This window comes from Hyla sarda, chromosome 5, assembly GCF_029499605.1.
Source record: "Hyla sarda isolate aHylSar1 chromosome 5, aHylSar1.hap1, whole genome shotgun sequence".
Taxonomy (NCBI): domain Eukaryota; kingdom Metazoa; phylum Chordata; class Amphibia; order Anura; family Hylidae; genus Hyla; species Hyla sarda.
In genome coordinates this window covers 206818453-206844786 of record NC_079193.1, presented here as the reverse complement: position 1 = coordinate 206844786, position 26334 = coordinate 206818453, and the positions used below count along the sequence as shown (strand labels likewise).

The 26334-nt window shown below is 43.9% G+C and overlaps 1 protein-coding gene across 2 annotated transcripts in view; it reads left to right on the top strand.

Annotated features, from left to right (window-relative positions):
- Positions 1–26334, top strand: part of PIGN (phosphatidylinositol glycan anchor biosynthesis class N) — a 282876-nt gene that overhangs the window by 197999 nt on the left and 58543 nt on the right. Inside the window, exon 23 of one of the 2 annotated variants that reach the window (XM_056520984.1) lies at positions 679–804. The exons of the other annotated variant lie outside the window; for it this stretch is intronic. Within the exon in view, the coding sequence (XP_056376959.1) occupies positions 679–804 (126 nt within the window). The remainder of the gene's footprint in view (positions 1–678; positions 805–26334) is intronic. 2 annotated transcript variants of the gene reach the window in all.

Below are 26334 nucleotides of genomic sequence, written 5' to 3'. Positions count from 1 at the left end.
GAAACATCCTCTATTACTCATCCTCTGTGTAATAGAAGACCTGCAGGGGACGAATGATGGCAGGAAAGGGCCACACCATTGACCCAGTAATTGTTTTGCAGCCCTGCATACACAATTGGTAATCTTTTTAATAGTCTCTGTAAGTCTACAAGATTTACTGTTCATGCAGGTTATCAAATTATGATCTTAAAGCGTACCTGTCAGATCCCACAAAAAAAAAAAATGTTTATGTTACTCAGTACCTAATCCTGACTATATTCATCTAATTTGTATGCCTCTATCACCTATATTTATTATAAAAGGACCTCTTCACCTTAGCTCACAGTGTTGGAAGCGGAAGAGGCGTGTCACTCCCTTGTGATGGAGGGAGGTGACAGGTGCGTCTGCTCATGCAGCCTTGTCCATGAGTCATCTCTTGTCCGTGACTCATGGACAAGCCTGATGCTGCAGCAGGACTGATTAGTCCCAGTAGGTATGGGAACCCCTAGTGGTGGGATTTTCAGGGGCGGTTTTCAAACAATCATATTACAAAAGTTCTTTAAAGAGTACCTCTCATGATCTTGTTAAATTTTATAATCATCCCATTTCACTGCCCCCATCATGATAAACCACCCCCTGCCTTTATTTTTATTATTTGTTAGTTTTCTACCTTGCTATTGCTCTGTTTTTTCTACTCAGTCTCAGTCAGATTCACAGACTGGGAAGAAGCGTTACCCAGCAGGTGTGACATCATATGAAGCCATACAGAGGAGAACTTCCTCCCTCACTCTGCTACACACAGCCCAGAGCAGTTCACTGTGTGAGGTGAGCCCTGATTGGATAAGGCTGCACACACCCCCCTCAGCATTTCCTGCTTCTGCCAGGCCAGTAGGAGTCAAAATTTTGTGCAAAAGATGGGGGAAAATGTGCTCTGGACAAGTAGGGAGACACCTAGTGTCAGCTTTTTAATCTCTTCAAGACGCAGGACGTATGCATACGCCCTGCATCCTGAGTCCTTAAGGATGTAGGGTGTATGGGTACACCCGTGGAAATTCCGGTCCCCGCCGCTAGCCGGTCGAGGACCAGACCGGGATGTCTGCTGAAATCATTGAGCAGGCATCCCGTGACAATTCAGACCGGTGATTTTCTGTGATTCCGGGTCATACGGGTCTCCTGTGACCCGGAAAATAAGGGGGATCGGAGGTGTCCAAGAAACCCGCGGTCCCCCTGAAGGGATAGGAGTGAGATAGCCACTCCTCCTATCCCTGCTATTGGTCAGTCAGAAGCGACCGACCAATAGCAGATCAGGGGCAGAGGGGTTAAAGTTTGGTTCCCCAGTTCTGCCCACCCACAATAATCCGGGCAGAATGGAGGAACTGTAGCATTACCAGCGGTCATGAAGCCAACATAAAGTAGACATATTGACAGATCTTTGGAATAGTGGTTCGTGAAAATGAAAAATTTAATTTTTCATTTGCACAGCTCACTGTTCTAAAGATCTGTCAATCGCCAGTGGGGTGTAAATGATCACTGCACCCCTTATTACATTCTGTGAGGGTGTAGTTTCCAAAATGGGGTCACATGCGGGGGGGGGGGGGGGGAGTCCACTGTTCTGGCACCACGAGGGGCTTTGTAAACACACAAGGCCCCCGACTTCTATTCCAACCAAACTCTCTCTCCAAAAGCTCAATGGTGCTCCTTCTCTTCTGAGCATTGTCGTTCGCCCGCAGTGCACTTGATGTCCGCACATGGGGTATTTCCATACTCAGAATAAAAGGGGTTACAAATTTTGGGGGGCATTCTCTCCTATTTACCCCTTGTAAAATGCATTTTAGTGAGGAAAAAAAGTTTAATTTACACATCCGATTTTAATGAAAAATCATCAAACACCTGTGGGGTGTTGAGGCTGACTGTACCCCTTGTTACGTTCCTTGAGGGGTGTAGTTTCCAAAATAGTATGCCATGTTTTTTTTTTTTTTTTTTTTTTGCTGTTCTGGCACTATAATGGCTTCCTAAATGGGACCATTTCGGAAAAACTCACACTCCATAATCCCATTGTCGCTCATCCCCTTCTGAGTCCTCTAGTGCACCCAGAGAGCACTTGACATACACATATGAGATATTTCCTTACTCAAGAGAAATTGGGTTACACATTTTAGGGTGATTTCTCTCCTTTTACCCTTTGTAAAAATTAAAAAACTGGGTCTACAAGAACATGCGAATGTAAAAAATGAAGATTTTGATTTTTTTCCTTCACTTTTCTGCCATTCCTGTGAAACACCTAAAGGCTTAACACACTTACTGAATGTAATTTTGAATACTTTGAGGGGTGCAGTTTTTATAATGGGGTCATTTATGGGGTATTTCTAATATGAAGGCCCTTCAAATCCACTTCAAACCTGAACTGGTCCCTGAAAAATTCTGATTTAGAAAATTTTGTGAAAAATTGGAAAATTGCTGCTGAACTTTGAAGCCCTCTGGTGCCAACATAAAGTAGACATATTGATATATAATTTATTTGGGATGTCCATTTTCTATTTAAGCAGAGAGTTTAAAATTAAAAAAAAAAAATGCAAAATTTTCAGGTTTTTCATCAAATTTTGGAATTTTTTCACCAAGAAATGATGCAAGTATCGACGAAAATTTAACACTATCATAAAGTAAAATATGTCACGAAAAAACAAATACAGTAAAAGCATCTCAGAGTTATTAATGCTTAAAGTGACAGTGGTCAGATTTGCAAAAAAGGGCTGCATCTTTAAGGTGAAAATGAGCTGCTTCCTTAAGGGGTTAAAACACAAATAAAACATAGAAAACGTCATTTGTTTTTTAAACAAAGTGTATTAGAAAGATTTTGTATTTACCATAAAGAGTACAATAGGAAAAATTTGTTTTAATGACAGTGCCCATTTAATTTTCATCAGTAACAACATATAAAAAGTTTTGGGATCTTACAGTGCCCATTTAATGTTGATCTGAAGTCTCTTTTGCATTTATCATCATCCATGGTGGTGCATTAGCATTAGAGTCGAGCGAACTTACAGTAAATTGGCTCGTAGCGAACCTTGCAGCTCAGCTGTTGATTACTTTAGTCTGCATAAATTAGTTCAACTTTCCAAGGGCTCCAGTTGCCTGGAAAAGGTGGATATAGTCCTAGGAGACCTAAGACTGTCATCCCGGACTTTTCCAGTTAACCAGAACCCTTGGAAAGCTGAACTAACTTACGCAGACTAAAGTAATCAAGGGCCGAGGCACGAGGTTCGCTACGAGCCAATTTACTGTAAGTTCGCTCAACTCTAATTAGCTTGTCACTATATTTACATTTTTTTTACATTTGCAGTTTTTCTAGATGTTTCTGTTAGCTTGTTTTTTCTTGAATAAAAGACATGTACACACTTTGAATTCTTTTTCCATTTTAAATTTTTATGTACCGTATGTTTGTTTTTTTACGGGCCTTAGGTAAAACTTTAAAAGTATAAAGATTTTCCCCTTGCTAAGGCACGTCTACGAAAGAAGTTAACAACTTCACTAGTTTCTCCTTCAAACTGTTCAATATGTTTGTTTACTTCTATGATTATTAGCTTTCTGGTCTTTGATAAAGGTCACTTTATAGGGTGTAGGCTTGCTGAATATCAAATGTTGACTGCATCATCGCATTGTACAAGAAATAGAAATCTGGTAACTGGCTCACATTCTTTACAGCCTCTAGGAATGAAGATGTGCTACTTTTTAGGGGAAGCTTACAGGAAAGATTGTAGTTAGATCAAGTCCGTGATCACACAAAATGTGAGATTCTTTTTTCATTTACACCTGGAAATTAACTGAAAAAATATTTAATGTTTCTTAAATGTGCAGTACTCTTTGGCTTGGATCTTTGTGGAGAAAGATTCATACTGCAGCAGGATAAGTCCCTAAAACAAGTATCAAAGAAGAATAATAGGGCTTACTGTTAGCGTTCCTTCCACTGTTTCCAAGACCTCAGCTGCATAGGACACTTGAAGAGGGAAAAAACAAAGCATTCACTAAAACATCAGGGGCACCTTTTTAGAACATTCTTAAGTAATTGTAGTCCCAATGGGGGAGATGAGATAAATAAAAGCTTATTCTTAGTGTAAATTTAGGCAAGACAGTCTAAAAATGTGCAAGATGTATCACAGTGGTTCAGGTTGAAACGCATGTGCATCTTTAGGCTGTTTAGTCCAAGTTTGCACCATCTAGTAATTGGCTTAGTTTTACAACATTAATGTGTGCCAAAGTTTGGCACATTTTTGTCACAAAGGAACAAAGTTATCTCCTATGTGCAGGATAGACGATAACTTTCTAATCATGGGTAGTCTGACTTCTGAAGTCCCCTGAAATTTCAAAAATAGGCAACTGAGTCTCCTGTTGCAGTCGCACATGCACATTGCTGCTCTGTTCATTTTTCTTATGAAGCTGTGGTGACAGCAGAACAATGTACTTTAGGAGGTATTTGCCCGTAGACATCTTATCCCCTATTTAAAGGATAGGGGATAATATGTCTGATCATGGATCCCAACACTGGGACTCCCCACGATCAGACATCTTATGATATCTAAGGCTGGAATACCCCTTTAAATAGGTCTTTAGTAACTTAAACACTTAAGCAATTTATTCTTGTCATTTATTGCACACCTGACAGTTCTATTTAACCTTATTGGTTTTCCCATGTTCCAGCATGTATATTCCTAAATGAAGCAGCTAGTCAGTCACAAACAACAGGCTGTCCTTTGATGGTCCCACACAAATCCCTGGACAAATACAACTTTTAACTTTATCCTTGTCCTCATGAAGTTAGAGTTGACAACTGCAGCCGAGCTCAGAGCCATAGACTCTGTGTCCAGCTGTTCATTTTTGCAGATCACAGACCACCTAGGCTTTCAGCCTATGTGGGGCATGTCTCCAAGGTAGGCATGAATATACTATAAAACAGAAAGAGGCAGAGCTTCCCATGGGATGGTATTGCTGGATTCTAGGTGTGTTCGTGTAGGAACAAAAACTAGCAAAACTGCTCACCTTTGGTAGTTGGTGTATGAGCCACAACTAATGTGTCCACAGGTATCCAAGGAAGTGGTGCCGCTTTTCCGGGGTCAATGCAATATTTTAGTTTTTCCTTTTCAATATATGAGAAAAGATTTCGAACATTATATTTACTGTCATTTACTTAGCACAAGGCCATAACAAAATTTGAAAAAAATCACAATGCGTTACGAGGCTTACACCTGCCTCTTCCTCAAGTAAAAACAGGCTTACAACAGGCTACCTGTAAGCCTGTTTTTACCTGAGGAAGAGGCATGTGTAAGCCTCAAAACACATTGTCATTTGGCTTTAATAAAGAAGATGATTATTAAAACCAACATCTGAGTGGATTGTGCTATCATTCCGTTTTTTTTCCTGCATCTCTTTCCAAGGTAGGCAGGCACAGTGACATATAGCCATCTGCCTGCACAGCCTGTAGATACACACTATTTTTCAGCCTCTTCAGACTCACCCAGCTTCCTTATTCTTCAAAGAGTTGTACAATGCATTCAGAAAATCTTCAGACCCTTTACATTTTTACAAATTTTGTTATGGCCCTTTAAATTTTTTCTAATTTTGTTATGGCCTTGTGCTAAGTAAATGACAGTAAATATAATGTTCAAAATCTTTTCTCATATATTGAAAAGGAAAAACTAAAATATTGCATTGACATAAGTATTCACACCCTTTACTCAGTACTTAGTTGAAGCACATTTGGCAGGGTTTACAGCCTCCAGATTTTTGGGGTATGATGCCCCAAGGTTTGCTCTGTCAGGTTGGATGGGGACCTTCTGTGGACAGTCATTTTCATTCAGGTCTTAATTGATATGTTGGACCGGGTTCAAATCAGAACTGCAGCTGGGTCACTCATAGAGCTGTCCCTCAGCCACTCCTGTGATGTCTTGGTTGTGTGCTTAGGGTCACTGTCTTCTTGGAAGGTGAACCTGTGGCCCAGTTTAAGGTCCAAAGCAGTCTGGATAGGGGTTTCATTAAAATATGCCTGTTCCTTGCTCCATTCAGTTTTCTCTCATGCCTATCTAATCTCTCTGTCCCAGCTGCTCAAAAAACATCCTCACTGCATGATGCTGCCCCACCATGCTTGACTGTAGGGATGGTATAGGGACAGTACAATTTCTACTGTGCACAGAGTCATTTATAGAATGCAAACCATACTTTCAGACCAAAACTTGTTTTTTGCTCTGATGTACAGTGATCCCCTGTCCTACAATGGCCCCTCAGAGGCCATCGCATGTTGAAGGCAGCATCAACATACGATACTTTTGTATGTCGGGGCCATCGCATAAACGGCTTTCCGGCAGCGCAGACTGCTTCAGCTGCTGCTGTATAGCCGTTTAATGTGCTCCGATGAGTGTCACTCACCTGTCCCCACTGCTCCAGAATGTCCTCTTCAGGCTCCGCCATCGCTCTCCTTCGTTGTCAACACGTTGCTGTGCACGCCGTCCCGTCATCCAATAGGAGCGGCGTGTGCAGTGAGGTGATGACTGTGATGGAGAGCCACGATCCAGGGCAGCGGTGACGGTCGGGAGCGGTGGGGTCACCCCGGGGACATGATGATGGCGATGGGGAGCCACGATCCAGGGCAGCGGTGACAGTCCGGAGCAGCGGGGACACGTGAGTATAACATTCTATAGTACTATTGCAGGGATCCCTCAACATACGATGGATTCGGAACGATGGTTCATTTGGAACGATTTACCATCGTATGTTGAGGGATCACTGTATATTGTCAGCTGTGAAACCTTGTATAGATAGGGCTGTGTCTTTCCAAATCCTATCCAAGTTTCTTAAAGGGGTTTTCCAGGCCAAAACTTTTTTATATATATCAACTGGCTCCGGAAAGTTAAACAGATTTGTAAATGACTTTGATTAAAAAATCTTAATCCTTCCAATAGTTATTAGCTTCTGAAGTTGAGTTCTTGTTTTCTAACTGCTCTCTGATGACTCACGTCCCGGGAGCTGTGCAGTTCCTATGGGGATATTCTCCCATCATGCACAGCTTCCGGGACGTGACATCATCATTGAGCAGTTAGACAGAAAACTTCAGAAGCTAATAACTATTGGAAGGATTAGGATTTTTTAATAGAAGTAATTTACAAATCTGTTTAACTTTCCGAAGCCAGTTGATATATAAAAAAAAGTTTTTGCCTGGAATACCCCTTTAACCTCCTGAGCGGTATTCCCGAGCGTGACTCGGGGTTAATTTTCCCAGCCAGGATCGGTAACCCCGAGTCACGCTCGGGGTAGAATTGCAGAGTTCCCGGCCGGGCTGCACGATATATCGCAAAAGCAATGCGATATAGCGATGTGGCCCCCCGGGAAAACATGCAATTATCTGCTCTGGTCGGCTCCCGTTGCGGGGGCCGGCCAGAGCAGGTAAAGAAAAATACTAAAAGTCAGTGTTTCCCTACCAGGGGGCCTCCAGCTGTTCCAAAACTACAACTCTCAGCATGCCCGAACAGCCAAAGGCTGTCCGGGCATGCTGGGAGTAGTAGTTTCACAACAGCTGGAGGCCCCCTGGTAGAAAAACACTGAGCTAAGTGTAAAGGGAAGAAGTAGCAAAATAAAAAAAAAACTTTGCTCACCTAGTCCCGGTCCCTGCAGATGCCGTTCCCCTCCGTGCGGTCCGGGGTGTCCTCTCTTCACTATTCATCTTCTAGGACCTTTCACTTTTCAGCCAATCACAGGCCGCAGTGGTGTAAAGCCTGTGATTGGCTGAAGGGGAAAGGGCTTGTTCTGCAGGAAATACACTAGGTTTGAAATCTGCCCGGCAAACCTAGTGTATTTGCTGCAGGACAAGAAGGTGACAGAGGGGGGGGGGGGGGGGGGATGAATGTGACAGAGGGGGGGATGTGACAGGGGGGGAATGTGACAGGGGGGGAATGTGACAGGGGGGAATGTGACAGGGGGGAATGTGACTGGGGGGGGGATGTGACTGGGGGGGAATGTGACTGGGGGGAATGTGACGGGGGGGAATGTGACGGGGGGGAATGTGACTGGGGGGGAATATGACTGGGGGGGGAATGTGACAATGGGGGGAATGTGACTGGGGGGGATGTGACAGGGGGGGAGGGGAATGTGACATGAAGGGGGGATGTGATGGGGGGAGGGGAATGTGACATGAAGGGGGAATGTGACATGAAGGGGGGATGTGACAGGGGGGGAGGGAAATGTGACATGAAGGGGGGATGTGACAAGGGGGGGGATGTGACAGGGGGAGGGGAATGTAACATGAAGGGGGAGAATGTGACAAGGGGGGGAATGTGACAAGGGGGGGGGAAGAATGTGACAAGGAGGGGGGAGAATGTGACAAGGAGGGGGGAGAATGTGACGGGGGATGTGACAAGGGAGAGGGGAATGTGACGGGGGAGATGTGAAATGGGCGGAGGGAGATGTGAAATTGAGTTAAAAAAAATTGTACCGCTTTTGGTACACATTTCCAGACAGAATCATACCGCCAGGGAGGTTAATTTACCACGGGTGACTCCAGTCAAGGTGTAGAAACATCTCAGAGATGATCAAGAGAAATGGGAGGGCCCCAGAGCTAAATGTAAAAGTGTAATAGCAAAGGGTCAGAATACTTATGTGAAACTTTAGTTTTTCTTTTTTAATGATTTTGCAAAAAAATAAAAAAAAACTCTTTTTGCTTTGTCATTATGGGATATTGACTCTGTTATCATGGGGGTTGGTACTTTTTTTTATATTATAACACAGGGTCTAAACATAGCAGAATGTTACAAAAGTGAATGGGCTTGAAGATTTTCTGAATCCATTGTAGCCAAGTCAGTAAATAAAGGAGCTGAGATTAAGAACTACTACTATTACTCATCCGTCATAAAAAGCACCCAGAGCTGGTAAAGGTGAATGCTAGCAGGGTCAGTAGGTGGGTGGGGGGTACATGTGGCAGAAGACATAATATTAATAAAACAATAGAAAAGGTTGGCAGGATGAAAGGGGTGACGTCTTGAAGACTTTTAGCAGGAGAGAGTGAGCACTTTGTTTGAGAGCACTGTTACTTTCTGAGGCACTTATGGAACATAAAGGGGTACAGAATGGGGGTCACTGATTTGGCATAATTTTCAGAAGAGCACTATTAATGTGAACAGCAGAGCTGCGCAAAATTCATCATCCTGCTGCACCTTATTGATGAATTAGATGCAGGCTAGTCAAACAAACCACCCAAATAAAAATAGGAAAATAGCTCTACTGTAGACATTCTTTGATAAATCTGGGCCTATGAACGCAGTCTGATACCAATATTTTGTGGACACTATTTTTGGTTGAGGACGTTATATGTTGGGCACAATTATGTTTAATTGACCCTTTTGGGGGCACTAATACCATGCTAAGAATACCATACCAAGCTATTATTATGGATGATTTCAGATGGATTTAACCTCCCAAAAATCTCACAAAATGCTATGTAAATGCTTAAACACTATGTAGATCCCATACATGCATTGGTAGTAGAATATGCGGACTATTCCCTGTGTAGGTTTAGATAAATATTATAGGTTGTTACCCAATAGTAATTTTTTTTTTTTTTTGTTGAAAGGGTTGTCTGGTTGGTGACACTGCTTTTCCCAGAGCTGCAGATAGTAGTAACTACAGGGGAGGTAATTGACATTGCTGCTTGCCAATTACTGTCTGAGGCGGGACACCGTTGTGACCAGTGATTGACTGAGCAGCATTGTGAAATTACGTCTGCGGCTCCGGGAAAGCGAAGTTCAGTGGAGATGGAGTGTGGATCAGGCAGCGTAATTCCCACTGCAAGGGAAGTGAGCATAGACTTTTTATATGTTCACACACAGCCTGGGCACATTTATACTCCGGTGGAAAACTATTTTTTTTTAAATCAACTGGTGCCAGAAAGTTAAAAAGATTTGAAAATTACTTAAAATTACTATTTAAAAATCGTAATCCTTCCAGTACTTATCAGCTGCTGTATGCTCCAGAGGAAGTTCTTTTATTTTTGAATTTTTTTTAGTCTGACCACAGTGCTCCCTGCTGCCACTTATGTCCATGTCAGGAACTGTCCAGAGCAGGAACAAATCCCCATAGCAAACATATCCTGCTCTGGACAGTTCCTGACATGGACAGAGGTGTCAGCAGAGAGCACTGTGGTCAGACAGAAAAAAAATTCAAAAAGAAAAGAACTTCCTCTGTAGTATACAGTAGCTGATAAGTACTGGAATGATTAAGATTTTTAAATAAAAGTAATTTACAAATCTGTTTATCTTTCTGGCACCAGTTAATAAAAAAAAAAAAACGTTTTCCCACTGGAGTACCCCTTTAAAAATATGCAACTATTTTTACTCATTCCTATTTTCTTTAAAGGAGTTGTTCGGTGAGTGCTGTACTCGGATTTCTTTGGTGCTCCCATAGAAATGAATGAACATTTGCACTAGCTCCTCTCTGGGGTCCTGTTGTAGAGGTCACAATGGTCCTGGCAGTCAGACCCCCTGCAATCAGCTACTTATCCCCCATTCTGTTTTCACCTGACAACCCCTTTAAAAATACAATTTTACTGGACCACCCACTTAAAAATATGCAAATATTTTATTCATCTCGATTTTACTTTAAAAACCATGATTTTCATATAATTTTACCAAGCTGCCTCTAGTTTTCTTCACAACAATCCTGCCCGTACAGCTATCATTTGCTTCCTCATTTAATTGTACTTTAGAAAAAGCAATATTAGAGAATGTCAGTGATGACGCATTTGGTTGCTCATTCCTAAATCAATGCACCTGTTTGAGAGCTTGGTACTTGTTATATTGACTGCTCTTTTTCTTTTTTTTAAAGTAAATGTAAAAGGATTTTCAAACTGTATATAAACTTAAGGCACATTGTCAAAATAGAATTTGCATCTCTCCTGAGGCAGCTGTGTATTTTCCATCCCTTTGCATTTTTCTGAACATATATTACTTTTTCCCGATTGCTGTCTTAGTGGGCAGGGTCCTCATGGTGTGATGCTTGCCCTTACTATTTGGGATTTTAGAGCCTCCGGAAACTTCATCAGTGTTGTGCACACCATTCTGAATAAATAAGATGTCTTCCGACTTTTGCTTCTTCTCTAATCTCACAGCATGCAGAGATAAACTGTAGCGGCATCTTCCGCCTGCTTCTCCTTCATTATTACTGCCTTACTGCAGACAGAGTTTTGTTGGACTAGAGGATTTCTAATCATTGACAGTGAGCCCAGAGGCTTCTGGAATTTGAGAAAGGTGCCATATTGCCTGAATGAACGCAACTACAAAGTTTCAAATTACAAAGATACACTTTTTCTAATGCAGCAATAAGAAAATACGTCTAATATAAAACTAGGACAAATATGTACATGGTAATTATATCTGTAACAGACAATTGTTGTAGTAGTAGTCCCCTTTGAAGTAGTAGTTCCTGTTTAACTCAGTAACCTGCAACATTATGCTACAGTCCAACAAAATCTGTACTGTCCCATTATAGTACACATACATCTTACTTTTTTTTACATTAAGTTAGAAGTTTTTCAACAAATGTTTCACAGTAACGTCAGGACACCTTCTAGCTACTATACTTTCTCAATCAGCTCCATTGGGGGACACAGACCGTGGGGTATATGCTGCTGTCACTAGGAGGCTTGACACTATGGTAATAAGAAAGTCGTCCCCTCCCAGCAGGGTATACCCGCCTACAGGCACCTGAGCTAACCAGTTTTAGCTTAGTGTCTGTAGGAGGCAGACGCTGGTCTGGAGTTCTCCAGACCTGGTTGCTTATTTTCTTAGTTAGGGAAGTTAAGTTAGAATTTCTCTCCCTTTCTTTTTTAGGTGGGGTCTCAGGAACCCAGTGTTCACCTTTTCCCCATTTGCAAACAAGGGGCACAGACATCGAGTCATGTACTGTCAACCCCTTCTCGCCACCTGGGGTTGTACTTCATCGGTCCAGGCCCCCCTAACTTCCTGCTCGTCTCGCTGTCTCAACCCGACATGATGCAGGTGACTAAATGCTGACTGAAGACTTCATTAGGTAAGTTTCTGCAGACAAGGTGAGTATTCTCTCCCTTTTTTCTTACAGGTTTCCCAGATTCTGCACCTCTGGAGTCCCCCTAATTGGAGCCCACTCCTTTATTGCACTTGGGTACTGCCTGCTCGGCTATCCTGACATTGGATGCGCGCATGGCGGGCCCTGTTTCAGCCAATTAGAGGTAACCTGTCTCTGTATGGCCCCTTTTGTTTCATTGGCCAGTTTCTCCTCTCCCTCACGGCTATCCTCTCTGCAGCAGACCGGTGTTCACCTCACAGCTGTTGCTTCTATGCCGGGGGACACAGACGACGGGTGAGACTGTTCCAACTTATTTTTCTGCATAATTATGTACGAACCCAGAACTGTTCCTCCCTCTAGTCAGGTGCTAGGGGCTTTTGGTTACCTGTTATACCTGTATGGGTTGCAAATCTAAAATGCCAGGTTCAGCTGAACCTACTTGTCCTGCCTGCACCACTGCACCCCCTGACCCTCCTGGTATAGCTACTCAGGACCCTCTACCAAACCCCGTGGGCTCTGCTCCCCCTCTGGAATGGGTGTCTTCCCTCTCCCAGTCTATTTCTGACTTGGCACGCGTCTTCCGCTCTGTGGTGACTGCTTAGGTCCTCCTTTCGCCAACCCTCTAGGGAGACTCGCTCACCCTCTCCACATTTTAGGCACTCTCGCAAGCATCATAGAGGTCAGTCCTCCAACTCATCACCAGAGTCTGCTAGCAGGCACCGGCGCTCTCCTCACAGATATCGCCCCTCTGCTCCTGCTCTCCGTCAGCGCCCCCCTTCCAGGGGCCATTCTCCTGGTCGTGAAGTAAAAATGAACAAAAAAAGGTGCGCTCCTAGTGAAATATTGCGGGGTAAATCAGTAAGATGAATATAAATAATGCACCTTACCATGTGGTGTTGCACTGAGAGTGCAACACCTTCGATGACATATAGACTCTATGAGCCAATGAAGGTGGCAGCCTCCGCGTCCCTTTTCCCGTTACTCTGCGGTACGGTAAGAAAATGAGGAAAGGATAAAAGATATGGAACCTCCGGACGGCGCCTTCCTTGGGAATTGAACAAACTTGCCAGAGCGTTAAAAAGGCAAATTTTTATTAGTAAAATGGTGCACCATTTTCCGAATAAAAATTTGCCTTTTTAACGCTCTGGCAAGTTTGTTCAATTCCCAAGGAAGGCGCCGTCCGGAGGTTCCATATCTTTTATCCTTTCCTCATTCTTCTGGTCGTAGCTCTCTGTCCCCAGATCTGAGTAACAGGTCAGTTTCACCTTCATCCAAGGCTGCCTCCACCCGCTCCCTCTCTCCTCAGGACCTGGAAGATGAGGCTTCAGGTTCTGCCTCTGACTCAGAGGACCGAACTGATACGGATGGCATGGTGGACATCCGGGACACCTTTCACCTACAGGACCCAGGAACTTCGGACGCAGTTGCAGAAGTTTCCTTTCATCGCTCTTTTCCCACACCTAAGGCTTTTAGCTCTCATGCTTAATTTGACACATTGCTGGAGAATGCCTGGAAACATCCTGCCAAGCGTTTCCATGGCACTAAGAAGATTCAGGCTCAGTTCCCCTTTGCCAAGGACCTCGTTGCAAAATGGACATCTCCACCTACTGTGGATCCACTTGTCTCCCGCCTGTCAAAGGCAACTACTCTGCCCCTGGCAGACGCGGCTTCTTTCAAAGACCCGGCAGATTGAAAATCTGGCAAAATTCGCCTTTGAAGCAGGATCTTCCTTACTCCCGGCCTTTGCTTCTGCCTGGATGTCGAAGGCCCTTTCAATCTGGGCTTCTCAACTCCGCAAAGACATTCTATCTGGGTCTCCTGCTGAGGACGTGGCGGAATTGGCCCTCCAGCTCTCTAATGCTGGAGACTATTTGTGCTCTGCTTCCATGCAGTCCGCCCGTTGCACGGCCTTCGCCACAGGTAATCTAGTAGCTCTTCGTCGTTCCATGTTGCTCAAGGCATGGGACAGAACTTCCTTTTAGGGGTTCTAGACTGTTTGGTAAGCCCCTGGATGAGATTATCTCCAAGGCGACGGGAGGCAAGAGTTCCTTATTGCCTCAGAATAAATCTCGCACCACTAGCTTCCATCGAAAGCCGACCTCCTTTTGGTCCTTTCGTACACATGCCTCCAATAAAGGTTCCAAACAGGCGTCCTCACAGGACTCCTTCCTTCAAGGCCCGTCCCTCCTGGAAATCGTATAACCGTTCCGGCCGTTTCATGGCCGAAGCAGGCATCCGTAAACCCACCTCCGCCTGAAAGAACGCACACACTGGTGGATTGTTCTCGGGTGGGAGGGCGCCTGTTTCTCTTCTGGGACGTCTGGACTGTTCAGGTGCAGGACTCCTGGGTCAGAGATCTCGTTTCCAACGGCTACCAGATCGAGTTTGCGTCCTTTCCAAAGAATCGCTTTTTTCGTTGCCGCCCCGGTCCCCCCTGATGACACGGGCCTTTCGGGGCGCGCTTCAGTCCCTTTTTGTTCAGGGAGTGATTATCCCAGTTCCTTCCCAGGAGTATTTTCAGGTTTTTATTCCAACCTGTTCGTGGTCCCCAAAAAAGGGGGTTTATGTTCCATGGAACAAGGGGAGTTTCTTTCCTCTGTGGACATCCGAGATGCCTACCTTTTTCCAACACAAGCGATATCTTCGCTTCGCGGTTCCAGAAGGTCATTTTCAGTTTGTGGCCCTTCCCATCGTTCTAGCCACTGCTCCGAGGGTCTTCACCAAGGTTCTGGCAGAAGTGATCGCCCTCTTGTGATCACGGGGGGTATCAGTGATCCCCTACCTGGACGACCTCTTGGTCAAGGCTCCCACCAGGGCCCAGAATCAAGAGAGTCTCCGTCTCACCCTTCAGTCCTTGTCCCAGTTTGGTTGGTTGATCAATCAGGACAAGTCCAACCTGACTTCCACCCAGTCTCTAGTCTTCCTGGATCTCCAGTTCGACAAGGCATCCGCCCGGATTCGGCTTCCGCCAGAAAAATGGCTGGCTCTTCTGACGGGAGTTCGGACTCTCAGGAACCCTTTTCCAGTCTCCATTCAATTCTGCATGGAGGTCCTGGGCCGGATGGTGGCGGCCATGGAAGCCGTTCCTTTTGCCCAGTTCCATAATCATCCTCTTCAACTGTATCTCCTGTCCCGGTGGCACAGGTTTCCACTGTCCCTCGATCGCAGGATCATTCTTCCACCCAAGTCTCGCCAGTCCCTTCTCTGGTGGCTTCAAACCCCTCTTCTTTGTTTGGGGCGGTCCTTTCTGCCACTTCACTGGCAAGTCGTGATGACGGATGCCAGTCTCAGCGGTTGGGGAGGAGTTCTCAGGGCCCGGACAGTCGAGGGCCTCTGGTCCTCACGAGAAGCCCTTCTCCCCATCAACAACTTGGAATTAAGGGCAATCTATCTTTGTCTATGCCATTGGGAGCGCCTTCTTCAGGGCTTTCCTGTTCGTGTCCAGTCGGACAACTTCACGGCAGTGGCATATATCAAGGGAGGCCCGCGCAGCTCTGCGGCGATGGCTGAGATCTCAAAGATTCTTCTTTGGGCAGAACTCAGAGTTCTGTCCATCTCGGCGATTCACATACCGGGAGTAGACAATTGGGAAGCAGACTTTCTCAGTCGATCCTCGGCTGACCCCGGCGAGGTATTCGCGATCATCTGCAACCTCTGGGGCACTCTGGACGTAGACCTGTTCGCGTCTCGCCACAACCAGAAAGTTCCTTGCTTTGTGGCGAAGTCCCGGGTTCCCCTGGCCCTAGCCACGGACGCCCTAGTGGTCCACTGGTCCAACTTCGTCCTCCCCTATCTCTTCCCTCCTCTTCCCCTTCTTCCCAGGGTACTGAGGAAACTCAAAGTAGAAGGCGTTCCTGCCATTCTCGTGGCCCTGGACTGGCCCAGACGGGCGTGATACGCGGATGTGGTTTGTCTAGTGGACGACGTTCCACTGCGCCTCCCTCTCCATCCGGACCTTCTTTCTCAGGGTCCTCTTTGCCACCCCAATTTACAGTCACTGCATTTGACGGCTTGGCAGTTGAGACCGCGGCTTTAAGAGCCAGAGGATTCTCTGCCCAAGTTGTTCGCACTATGATCAGGGCCTCTTCTGTGAAGATTTACTACCGTATTTGGCAGTCTTATTTTGGTTGGTGTGAATCTCACTCCTTTTCTCCAGTCACGTTTTCTCTCCCGTGACTTCTTTCCTTTTTACAGTCGGGGTTGGAACAACATTTGACCCTTAGTTCCCTTAAAGGACAAGTTTCGGCTCTTTCCGTTCTTTTTCAATGTCCTCTGGCATCTGATCCTCATATCCGGACCCTCCTCCAGGGGGTAGCTCACGCGGCTCCGCCTTACAGATCACCCACTCCTCCTTTGGATCTGAACTTGGTTCTTGGTGCCCTACAGGGCGCACCTTTTGAACCTATCAGGGACATTCCCCTTTGTCTCCTTTCCTGGAAAGTGGCCTTCCTTATTGCGGTCACTTCCATTAGGAGGGTTTCGGAGCTGGTGGCCCTCTTCTGCCGTTCTCCCTACCTGATCATCCACCAGGACAAAGTTGTTTTTCGTCCGGTGCCGTCCTTTTTGCCTAAGGTTGTTTCTGCCTTTCATCTCAAAGAGGACATTGTCCTCCCTCCCTTTTGTCTGGCTTCATCTCATCCTATAGAACTCTTGCTCCACAAGCTGGATGTGGTTTGGGCTGTATGGACCTACCTCTCAGTTACTTCCTCTTATCGGCAGAGTGACTCCTTCATTCTTACAGAGGACTACCTGCTTCGAAGGACACCATTTCTTGGAGGATCCGATCTATTTCAGAAGCTTACCGCTGCAAGGGGAAGACCCCACCCTTCAGGGTCTCGGCTCATTTCACTCGCTCTGTTGGTGCCTCCTGGGCTCTCCGTAACAAAGCTTCGGCCTTGCATGTTTGTAAGGCGGCCACCTGGTCATCTTTGCATACATTTACAAAATTCTACCAGGTTCATACCTTTGCATCTACCTTTGCATCTGCTGATGCTAGTCTGGGTCACAAGGTGTTGCAGGCGGCGGTGGTCCAGCCTTCCACCTGACCGGGTCTCTTTGCCCACCCTAGGGACTGCTTTGGTACGTCCCACGGTCCGTGTCCCCGAATTGAGAAAAGGAGATTTTTATGCTTACCGTAAAATCTCTTTCTCGGAGGATCCATTGGGGGACACAGCACCCACCCTTTTCTTCTGGGGATTCCTGTATGTTTGGTTACCTGTCCGACTGTGTTTTCAGTAAATTTTTTTGGTCTCCTCGGACAGTTTTTTGGTCTTCTTCTGACCTGTCGGTTCTCTCCTACTACTCTGGGACTAAAACTGGTTAGCTCAGGTGCCTTTAGGTGGGTATACCCTGCTGGGAGGGGCTGACTTTCTGATTACCTAGTGTCAAGCCCCCAGCAGCATATACCCCACGGTCTGTGTCCCCCAATGGATCCTCCAAGAAAGAGGTTTTACTGTAAGCATAAATATCTCCTTTTTTGCTTTGTTTTGCTCCCCACAGCGACAGGATCGCATGGATACAGTTTCATTATTACTATGAACCCCAGCGCATAGAGCTCAAATACAATTGATGAACTTGTACATTAAAGTTGATTTTATACAGTACTGCAATGATTCTCCATTAAGTGATCAACAGTTACGTGTTAAACCTTTTACTGTTTTATTAGTGTTTTATTACTGTTCATAGCGTGTATTTTATTACTTTTTACTTGCACATTTATTGTGAATTTTTGCGCTTGGGTCCAGCCTACTCCCTACATTGTGCATGTTTAATAAATTGCAATTTATGTCGCTCATGTTGCAAGAGCATTTGTTATACCACTATTGCCTTATTTCCTTTTGCCTTTTTCCCTTCTTATTTTTCTTTCTTTATACTCTCTGACTTTTTTCATTTTTCATTTGCCTTCTGCTTTTCTCACAGCCTTTTCTTACCCTCTACATCACTAGCATTATCCATATTACCATTAGGGACATATTGCAATATCCATTCACTACCTACTGAGCCACACTTAATATGCATTAAGACCTTGAGAACCAGTAATCTTGTATATTCTCTTGTTTTCTAATATATATATATATATATATATATATATAGAGATATATACACACACACACATATATATATATATATATATATATATATATATATATACTGGGATGTGGAATTCCTATCACCCGACGCCCGGGACATGCAGTTCCGGGCGCCGGGCAGGTGAATTTTTCTGGCCTTTCCTTTAGCCCTTCGGACAAGCAGTGCCGGACCTGTCAAGCGCGGCGGCGCTAAGCAGTCTGTATGGCGCGTGCTCCCGACTCCTGCCCGCTCCGTACTTTGCAGCCCCCAGCTGTTCTCAGTAGCTGGGGTTGCCGCTAATAGCCAGCATGCGGCGATCGTGGTGGCTGGCTGTTAACCCTTTAGATTGCCGCTGTCAAAGCTGATCGTGGGTGGGAGATCCACTATAGAGGTAACCGGAGGGCTTACCTCTGCTTACCTGGTGTCTGTGGCTCTGTTCTTGATAGAGCCTGGCTGGATTAGGCTCTATCAATGGATCGCAGAGCACACAGATCAATGGAGTTCAATGGAACTCTATTGATCTGTTTGAGGAATCTAATGATTCCTCCTAAAAGTTTAATAAAGTGTAAAACAAAAAAAAGTTTTAATAAAAGTTTAAAAGACACACATTAACCACTTCCATGTTAAAAGTTCAAATCACCCCCTTTTCCTATATAAAAACATGTAAACATAATAAAAATAAACATATTTAGTATCGCTGCTTGCCTATATGTACGAACTATGAAAATATAACATTATGTATCCCGTACTGCATATGACGTAAATGTAAAAAAAAAAAAAAAAAAACACAGAATTGCAATTTTTGTAATATCCCATAAAAAAAAGTTAAAAAGCGATTAAAAATTCAGATCAATACCAAAATTGTAACGATACAAAAAACAGATTATGGCGCAAAAAAATTGCCCTCATACAGCCTGGTATGCATAAATAAAAATAAAAAAAGCTACAGGGGTCAAAAAATGGCAATTAAAAAAATTCAAAAAAGTTCAGATTTTTTTTTTTTTATTAGTAAAACATGACGGAAACTATGCAAATCTGGTATTGCTGTAATCAGGCGACCTAAAGTGTCAAAATAACATGTTAGCTCAACCACAAGGTAAATAGTGTAGAAAAGAAAACCACCAAATCTGCAAAATTATCTTTTACTATTTCAATTTTACTTCACCTATTATATACACCGTATATACTCGAGTATAAGCCGAGTTTTTCAGCACTATTTTTTGTGCTGAAAACACCCCCCTCGGCTTATACTCGAGTGAACTCCCCCACCCGCAGTGGTCTTCAACCTGCGGACCTCCAGAGGTTTCAAAACTACAACTCTCAGCAAGCCCGGGCAGCCATCGGCTGTCCGGGCTTGCTGGGAGTTGTAGTTTTGAAACCTCCGGAGGTCCGCAGGTTGAAGACCACTGCAGCCTTCGACATCATCCAGCCCCCTCTCACCCCCCTTTAGTTCTGAGTACTCACCTCCGCTCGGCGCTGGTCCCGTCCTGCAGGGCTGTCCGGAGAGGAGGTGGTCCGGTGGGATAGTGGTTCTGGGCTGCTATCTTCACCGGGGAGGCCTCTTCTAAGCGCTTCTTGCCCGGCCCCAGAATAGTCACGTTGCCTTGACAACGACGCAGAGGTGCGTTCATTGCCAACGTACTTCTGCGTCATTGTCAAGGCAACGCCTCTATTCCGGGCCGGAAGCGCGGAGAAGAGGCGCCCCCGGTGAAGATAGCAGCCCGGAACCACTATCCCACCGGACCACCTCCTCTCCGGACAGCCCTGCAGGACCGGACCAGCGCCGAGCGGAGGTGAGTACTCAGAACTAAAGGGGGTGAGAGGGGGCTGGATGATGTCGAAGGACGCAGTGGTCTTCAACCTGCGGACCTCCGGAGGTTTCAAAACTACAACTCCCAGCAAGCCCGGGCAGCCATTGCTGGGAGTTGTAGTTTTGAAACCTCTGGAGGTCCGCAGGTTGAAGACCACTGAGGGCGAATGATGAGAAGAGGATGATGAAGGGGGGGGGGGTGTGGGATGATAAGAGGATGATGAAGGGGGGGGTGGGATGAGGAAGGGGGGATGTGTGGGATGATGACAAGGGGATGATGAAGGGGGGATGTGTGGGATGATGACAAGGGGATGATGAAGGGGGGATGTGTGGGATGATGACAAGGAGATGATGAAGGGGGGATGTGCGGGATTATAAGGGGATGATGAAGGGGGGATGTGTGGGATGATGACAAGGGGATGATGAAGGGGGGATGTGTGGGATGATAAGGGGATGATGAAGGGGGGATGTGTGGGATGATGAAAAGGGGATGATGATGAGGATGTTAATGACGGGTCTGGATGATGACAGGGGGGGGGATGATGTATTTCCCACCCTAGGCTTATACTCGAGTCAATAACTTTTCCTGGGATTTTGGGTTGAAATTAGGGGTCTCGGCTTATACTCGGGTCGTCGGCTTATACTCGAGTATATACGGTGTGTATATATATATATATATATATATATATATATATATATATATATTTATTTTTATTTTTTTTTCGTTCTGAGAATATGTTATTGAAAAATTAAAAGGTATCATTATAGTAGGTAGTTATGGCTATTATAGGACGAGGAGGAAAAAATGAGAGCGTAAAAGCGAAAATTGGTCCGGACAAGTGGATCGTCATGAAGGACAAGTAGATTTTGCTCCGTTTTTGTTCTGTGGACAAGTAATTTTTTTTATTTCCACACCCCTGTATGTGTGTGTGTGTATATATATATATATATATATGTGTTCATTCATTCATATTTTGTTGTTTGGAGTAGCCGTATTAGTCCAGTATTTAGTCCAGATGCAAAATCATAGGACGTTGCAGAATCTTGTAATACCTTTCTTTACTGGACAAACAGTATTTTGTGAAGACAAGCTTTCGGAAATCCCCCCCTTTATCAAGTCAAAAGCATTTTTGAGCTCATAGGTTGAAAACACACAGAATATAACTTACAAATATGCAGATGTAACCAATGTGCTCAGAAATGCTTTTAACTTGGTAAAAGGTATTACAGGATTCTGCACCATTCTATGATTTTGCCTCTCTCTTTCCCTCTTTTTTTATATAATAAATAAGTTGCATTGTAGACAACGGAAAACAGAAGACAAGTATGGCCTTTAGTGGCTTGGTACATTGTAATGTAGTTAAATGTAAATGTAGCTCATTTGAGGCCTGTCCATGAGCAGATACAGAATGCTTGTAAAATAAAATTGAGCTGGCATAGATATGATTCCTACAATGTTTTTATACGTATTCTGGCAGGCATGTGTACATTGTGTATTCAAAGGACTGAATTATCCAATTGTGTCTCATCATGGGTGGTAAAGTTTATATGCGAGGACTAGTGTGCTTTTATGACAGTTCAAGCTATAGAAATGCTTATATCTTTCTGATTGCTCTAACCACATTGAGATAGTTTTCAGCATAAATGTAGTAGAAGAGCCATTACCGTACATTCTGTATCTGTTTACATTGTTTGCCATGTTTAAAAACAAGCCCCTGATGAAATGCCAAAATTCCAGTAAGTCTACAACATTATAATGTTGTGCGATGCTCTGTTCAATTTACAATTGCCTTAAAATGCCTTTAAAGGGGTACTCCTGTGGAAAACTATTTTTTTAAATCAACTGGTGCTAGAAAGTTACAGATTTGTAAATTACTTCTATAAAAAAAATCTTAATCCTTCCAGTGCTTTTTAGGGTCTGTATGCTACAGAGGAAACTGTTTTATTTTTGGAACACAGAGCTCTCATGCTGACATCATGACCACAGTGATCTCTGCTGACATCTCTGTCCATTTTAGGAATTGTCCAGAGCAGCATATGTTTGCTATGGGGATTTTCTCCTACTCTGGACAGTTCCTAAAATGGACAGAGATGTCAGCAGAGAGAACTGGGATCATGATGTGAGCAGAGAGCTCTGTGTTCCAAAAAGAAAACCATTTCCTCTGTAGTATTCAGCAACTAATAAGTACTGGAAGGATTAAGATTTTTTTAATAGAAGTCATTTACAAATCTGTTTAACTTTCTGGCACCAGTTAATTAAAAAAAAAAGTTTTCCATGGGAGTACCCCTTTAAAGGGGTTTATCCAGGAATAGAAATACAGAACTACTTTCTTTCAAAAACCACTCCAGGTTGGGTGTGGTTCTACAGCTCAGTGCCATTTAAAGGGGTACTCTGGTATTTTTTTTTTATCAACTGATGCCAGAAAGTTAAACAGACTTGTAAATTACTTCTATAAATAAAATCTTAATCCTTCCAGTACTGATTAGTGGCTGTGTACTACAGATTAAATTCTTTTCTTTTTGGATTTCTTTTCTGTCATGACCACAGTGCTCTCTGCTGTCACTTCTGTTCATGTCAGGAACTGTCTTGAGCAGGAGAATATTCCCATAGCAAACATATGCTTCTCTGGACCATTCCAAAAATGGACAGAGGTGTCAGCAGAGAGCACTGTGGTTGTGACAGAAAGGAAATCCCAAAAGAAAATAATTTCCTCTGCATTATACAGCAGCTGATAAGTAATGGAAGGATTAAGAATTTTTAATAGAAATAATTAGAGATGAGCAAATTTACAGTAATTCAAATTGTCACAACCTTCTCGGCTTGGCAGTTGCTGACTTTAGCCTGCATAAATTATTTCAGCTTTCAGGTGCTCCGGTGGGATGGAAAAGGTGGAGTCCTAAAAGAGAGTCTTTTAGGACTGTATCCACCTTTTCCAGCCCATCAGAGCACCTGAAAGCTGAACTAATTTAAGCAGGCTAAAGTCAGCAAACGCCGAGCCGCGATGTTCCTGGCGAATCGAATCACTGTAAATTCGCTCATCTCTAGAAGTAATTTACAAATATGTTCAACTTTCTGGCACTATTTGATCAAAAAAAAAAAAGTTTTCCTCCAGAGTACCCCTTTAACCCCTTAACGACAAGCGTCGTAAATGTACAGTGCTGCAAAGTGTCACTTTGGGTACGGCACCGTACATTTACGGCACTGGGTTCCTTGATCACTGCATCTCCGGATGCAGTGATCGGAACAGGATGACTGCTGATATCTCTCAGCAGCCATCCCGGCATATCGCCCAGGGGGGTCCCGAGACCCCCACTTGTTGGCGATCTCCGTGAATCACTGCTTTTCCAGGCTGATATAGGGTCTCTGGTGACCCGATAGCCCAGAAAATAGGGATGATCAGAGCTGTCAGACAAATTGCCTAACAAATTTTGGGGGGCTTTTTCTCCTTTTACCCTGTATGAAAAGGTAAAGTTGGGGTGTATACCAGCATGTTTGTGTAAAAAAACTAAAAAATTTTACACCAACATGCTGGTGTTGCCCCATACTTTTCATCTTTGCAAGAGGTAAAAGGAAACAAAAAAAAGACCCCCCAAAATTTGTAACGCAATTTCTCCTGAGTACGGAAATACCCCTTATGTGAGTGTAAAGTGCTCTGCGGGCACACAACATGGCTCAGAAGTGAGAGCGCACCATGTACATTTGAGTCCTAAATTGATGATTTGCACAGGGGTGGCTGATAGTTACAGCGGTTCTGACATAAACGCAAAAAAAATCACCCACATGTGACCCCATTTTGGAAACTACACCCCTCAAGGAATGTACAGTGAGCCGTAACACCCCACAGGTGTTTGACAAATTTCCGTTAAAGTTGGATGTGAAAATGAAAAATCCGATTTTTTTTCACAAAAATTCTGGTGTTACCCCAAAGTTTTTATTTTCACAAGGGGTAATAGGAGAAAAAGTCCCCCAAAATTTGTAACACCATTTTTTCTGAGTAAGGAAATACCCCATATGTGGATGTAAAGTGCTCTGCGGGCGCACTACAAGGCTCAGAAGAGAAGGAGTGCCATTGGGATTTTGGAGAGAGAATTTGGCTGGAACTGAAGGCCATGTGCGCTTACAAAGCCCCCAGCTGCCAGAACAGTGGACTCCCCTCACATGTGACCCCATTTTGGAAACTACACCCCTCACGTAATGTAATAAGGGGTGCAGTGAGCATTTACACCCCACAGGTGTCTGACAGATTTTTTGAACAGTGGTCCGTGAAAATGAAAAATTTAAAACAGCCCACTTTTTAAAAAATCTGTCAAATGCCAGTGGGGTGTAGATGCTCACTGCACCCCTTATTAAATTCTGTGAGCTGTGTAGTTTCCAAAATGGGGTCACATGTGGGGGGGTCCACTGATCTGGTAGCACGGGGGCTTTGTAAACGCACATGGCCCCCGACTTCTATTCCAACCAAATTCTCTCTCCCAAAGCCCAATGGCGCTCTTTCTCTTCTGAGCATTGTAGTTCGCCCGCAGAGCACTTTACATCCACATATGGGGTATGTCCATACTCAGAAGAAATTGTGTTACAAATTTTGGTGGGCTTTTTCTCCTATTACCCCTTGTAAAAACGAAAAATATGGGGTTGCACCAGCATTTTAGTGAGAGAAAAAAAAGCATTTTTCATTTTTACGTCCAACTTTAGTGAAAAATTAGTCAAACATCTGTGTAGTGTTAAGGCTCACTGTACCCCTTGTTACGTTCCTTGAGGGGTGTAGTTTCCAAAATAGTGTGGCATGTGTTTTTTCTTTTTGCTGTTCTGGCACCATGGGGGGCTTCCTAAATGAGACATGCCCCCCAAAAACCATTTCCGCAAAATTCGCTCTCCAAAATCCCATTGTCGCTCCTTCCCTTCTGAGCACTCTATTGCACCCGCAGAACACTTTACATATGAGGTATTTCCTTACTGGAGAGAAATAGGGTTACAAATTTTGTGGGACATTTTTACCTATTACCCGTTTTCTCCTCCACTTTGCTACTATTCCTGTGAAACACCTAAAAGGTTAAAGGGGTATTCCAGGAATTTTTTTTATTTGACTATGCTACAGGGGCTGTAAAGTTAGTGTAGTTCATAATATAGTGTCTGTACTTGTATGTGACGGTTTTCTCACAATTCTTCTGTGATTTTCGCCCCAGTATTTATTTTTAACAGCATACAAAATGACTGTTGTCTCAGATTTTTCCCAGGTTGCAATGCGGCCAAGACCTCACTCACTAGTCAACTGATGACAGGGAGCCTGTCTGCTTCAATGGGTGGAGGGATCACTTGGTGGGAGAGAGATCAATCTGCAACTAATGCAACAGCTGTAGGAACCCTGATTGAAAACCACAGGTCTTTTGAATGGATGTAGCTCATTTATGTTTCAATGGGTTTCAATAGCTGATGTGTGGGAGGGAGGAAAATGGAATTATGGGATTTGTAGTCAAAAATAGAAAAATCTAACAGGAAATACCAGTTCACAAAAAGCTAGCCAAAGTTATGGTAATCTCACAAAATAGCCATTTAGCCCCAACTTCCAATTTAGAAATTTTCATGAAAAATTGGAAAATTGCTGCTAAACTAAAATGTCCTATATGTCTTCAAAAAGTAAAAACATGTCAACTTTATGATGCAACCACAAACTAGACATATTGTATATGTAAATCAACATATAGTTTATTTGGAATGTCAACTTTACTTACAAAGCAGAGAGCTTCAAAGTTCGAAGAAATTCAAAATTTTCAAATTTTTCATGAAATTTGGGATTTCTTCAACAAGAAATGCTGCAAGTATCGACGAAAATTTACCACTAACATAAAGTAGAATATGTCACGAAAAAACAATCTCAGAATCAAATTCATAAATTTAAAGCATTCCAGAGTTATTAATGCTTAAAGTGACAGTGGTCAGATTTGCAAAAAGGCTGCATCCTTAAGGTCAAAATGGGCTGCGTCCTTAAGGGGTTAAGTTGTAAAACCACACCCAAAGCTCGGTTTTTATATTCCTGGGTAACCTCTTTAAAGGGAACCTATCATGTTGAAAATTCAGTCCAATCTGCAGGCATTGGCCCTCATTTACTATTGCAAACCCGACATGTCTGTGCCAGAATTTGCACCAGAATTGAAAAAACCCCGACTAACTCTCCATTTTGCTAAGAAAACCTGAAAAAGGAGCGTAGCCATCGGGGAAAAGGGTGTGGTTACCGAAAAGGGGCGTGTTCACAACATTTTCTTACATATTTACTAAGGTTTCCACATAAAATGTGGTGGATTTCAGCTGAGGAAAACCCTACAGATCAGAGCATGTGTAAAAGTAGAATAATGTAGGGAAAGTGGAAAATGTAGGGAAACCTTAGTAAATACCGTGGAAA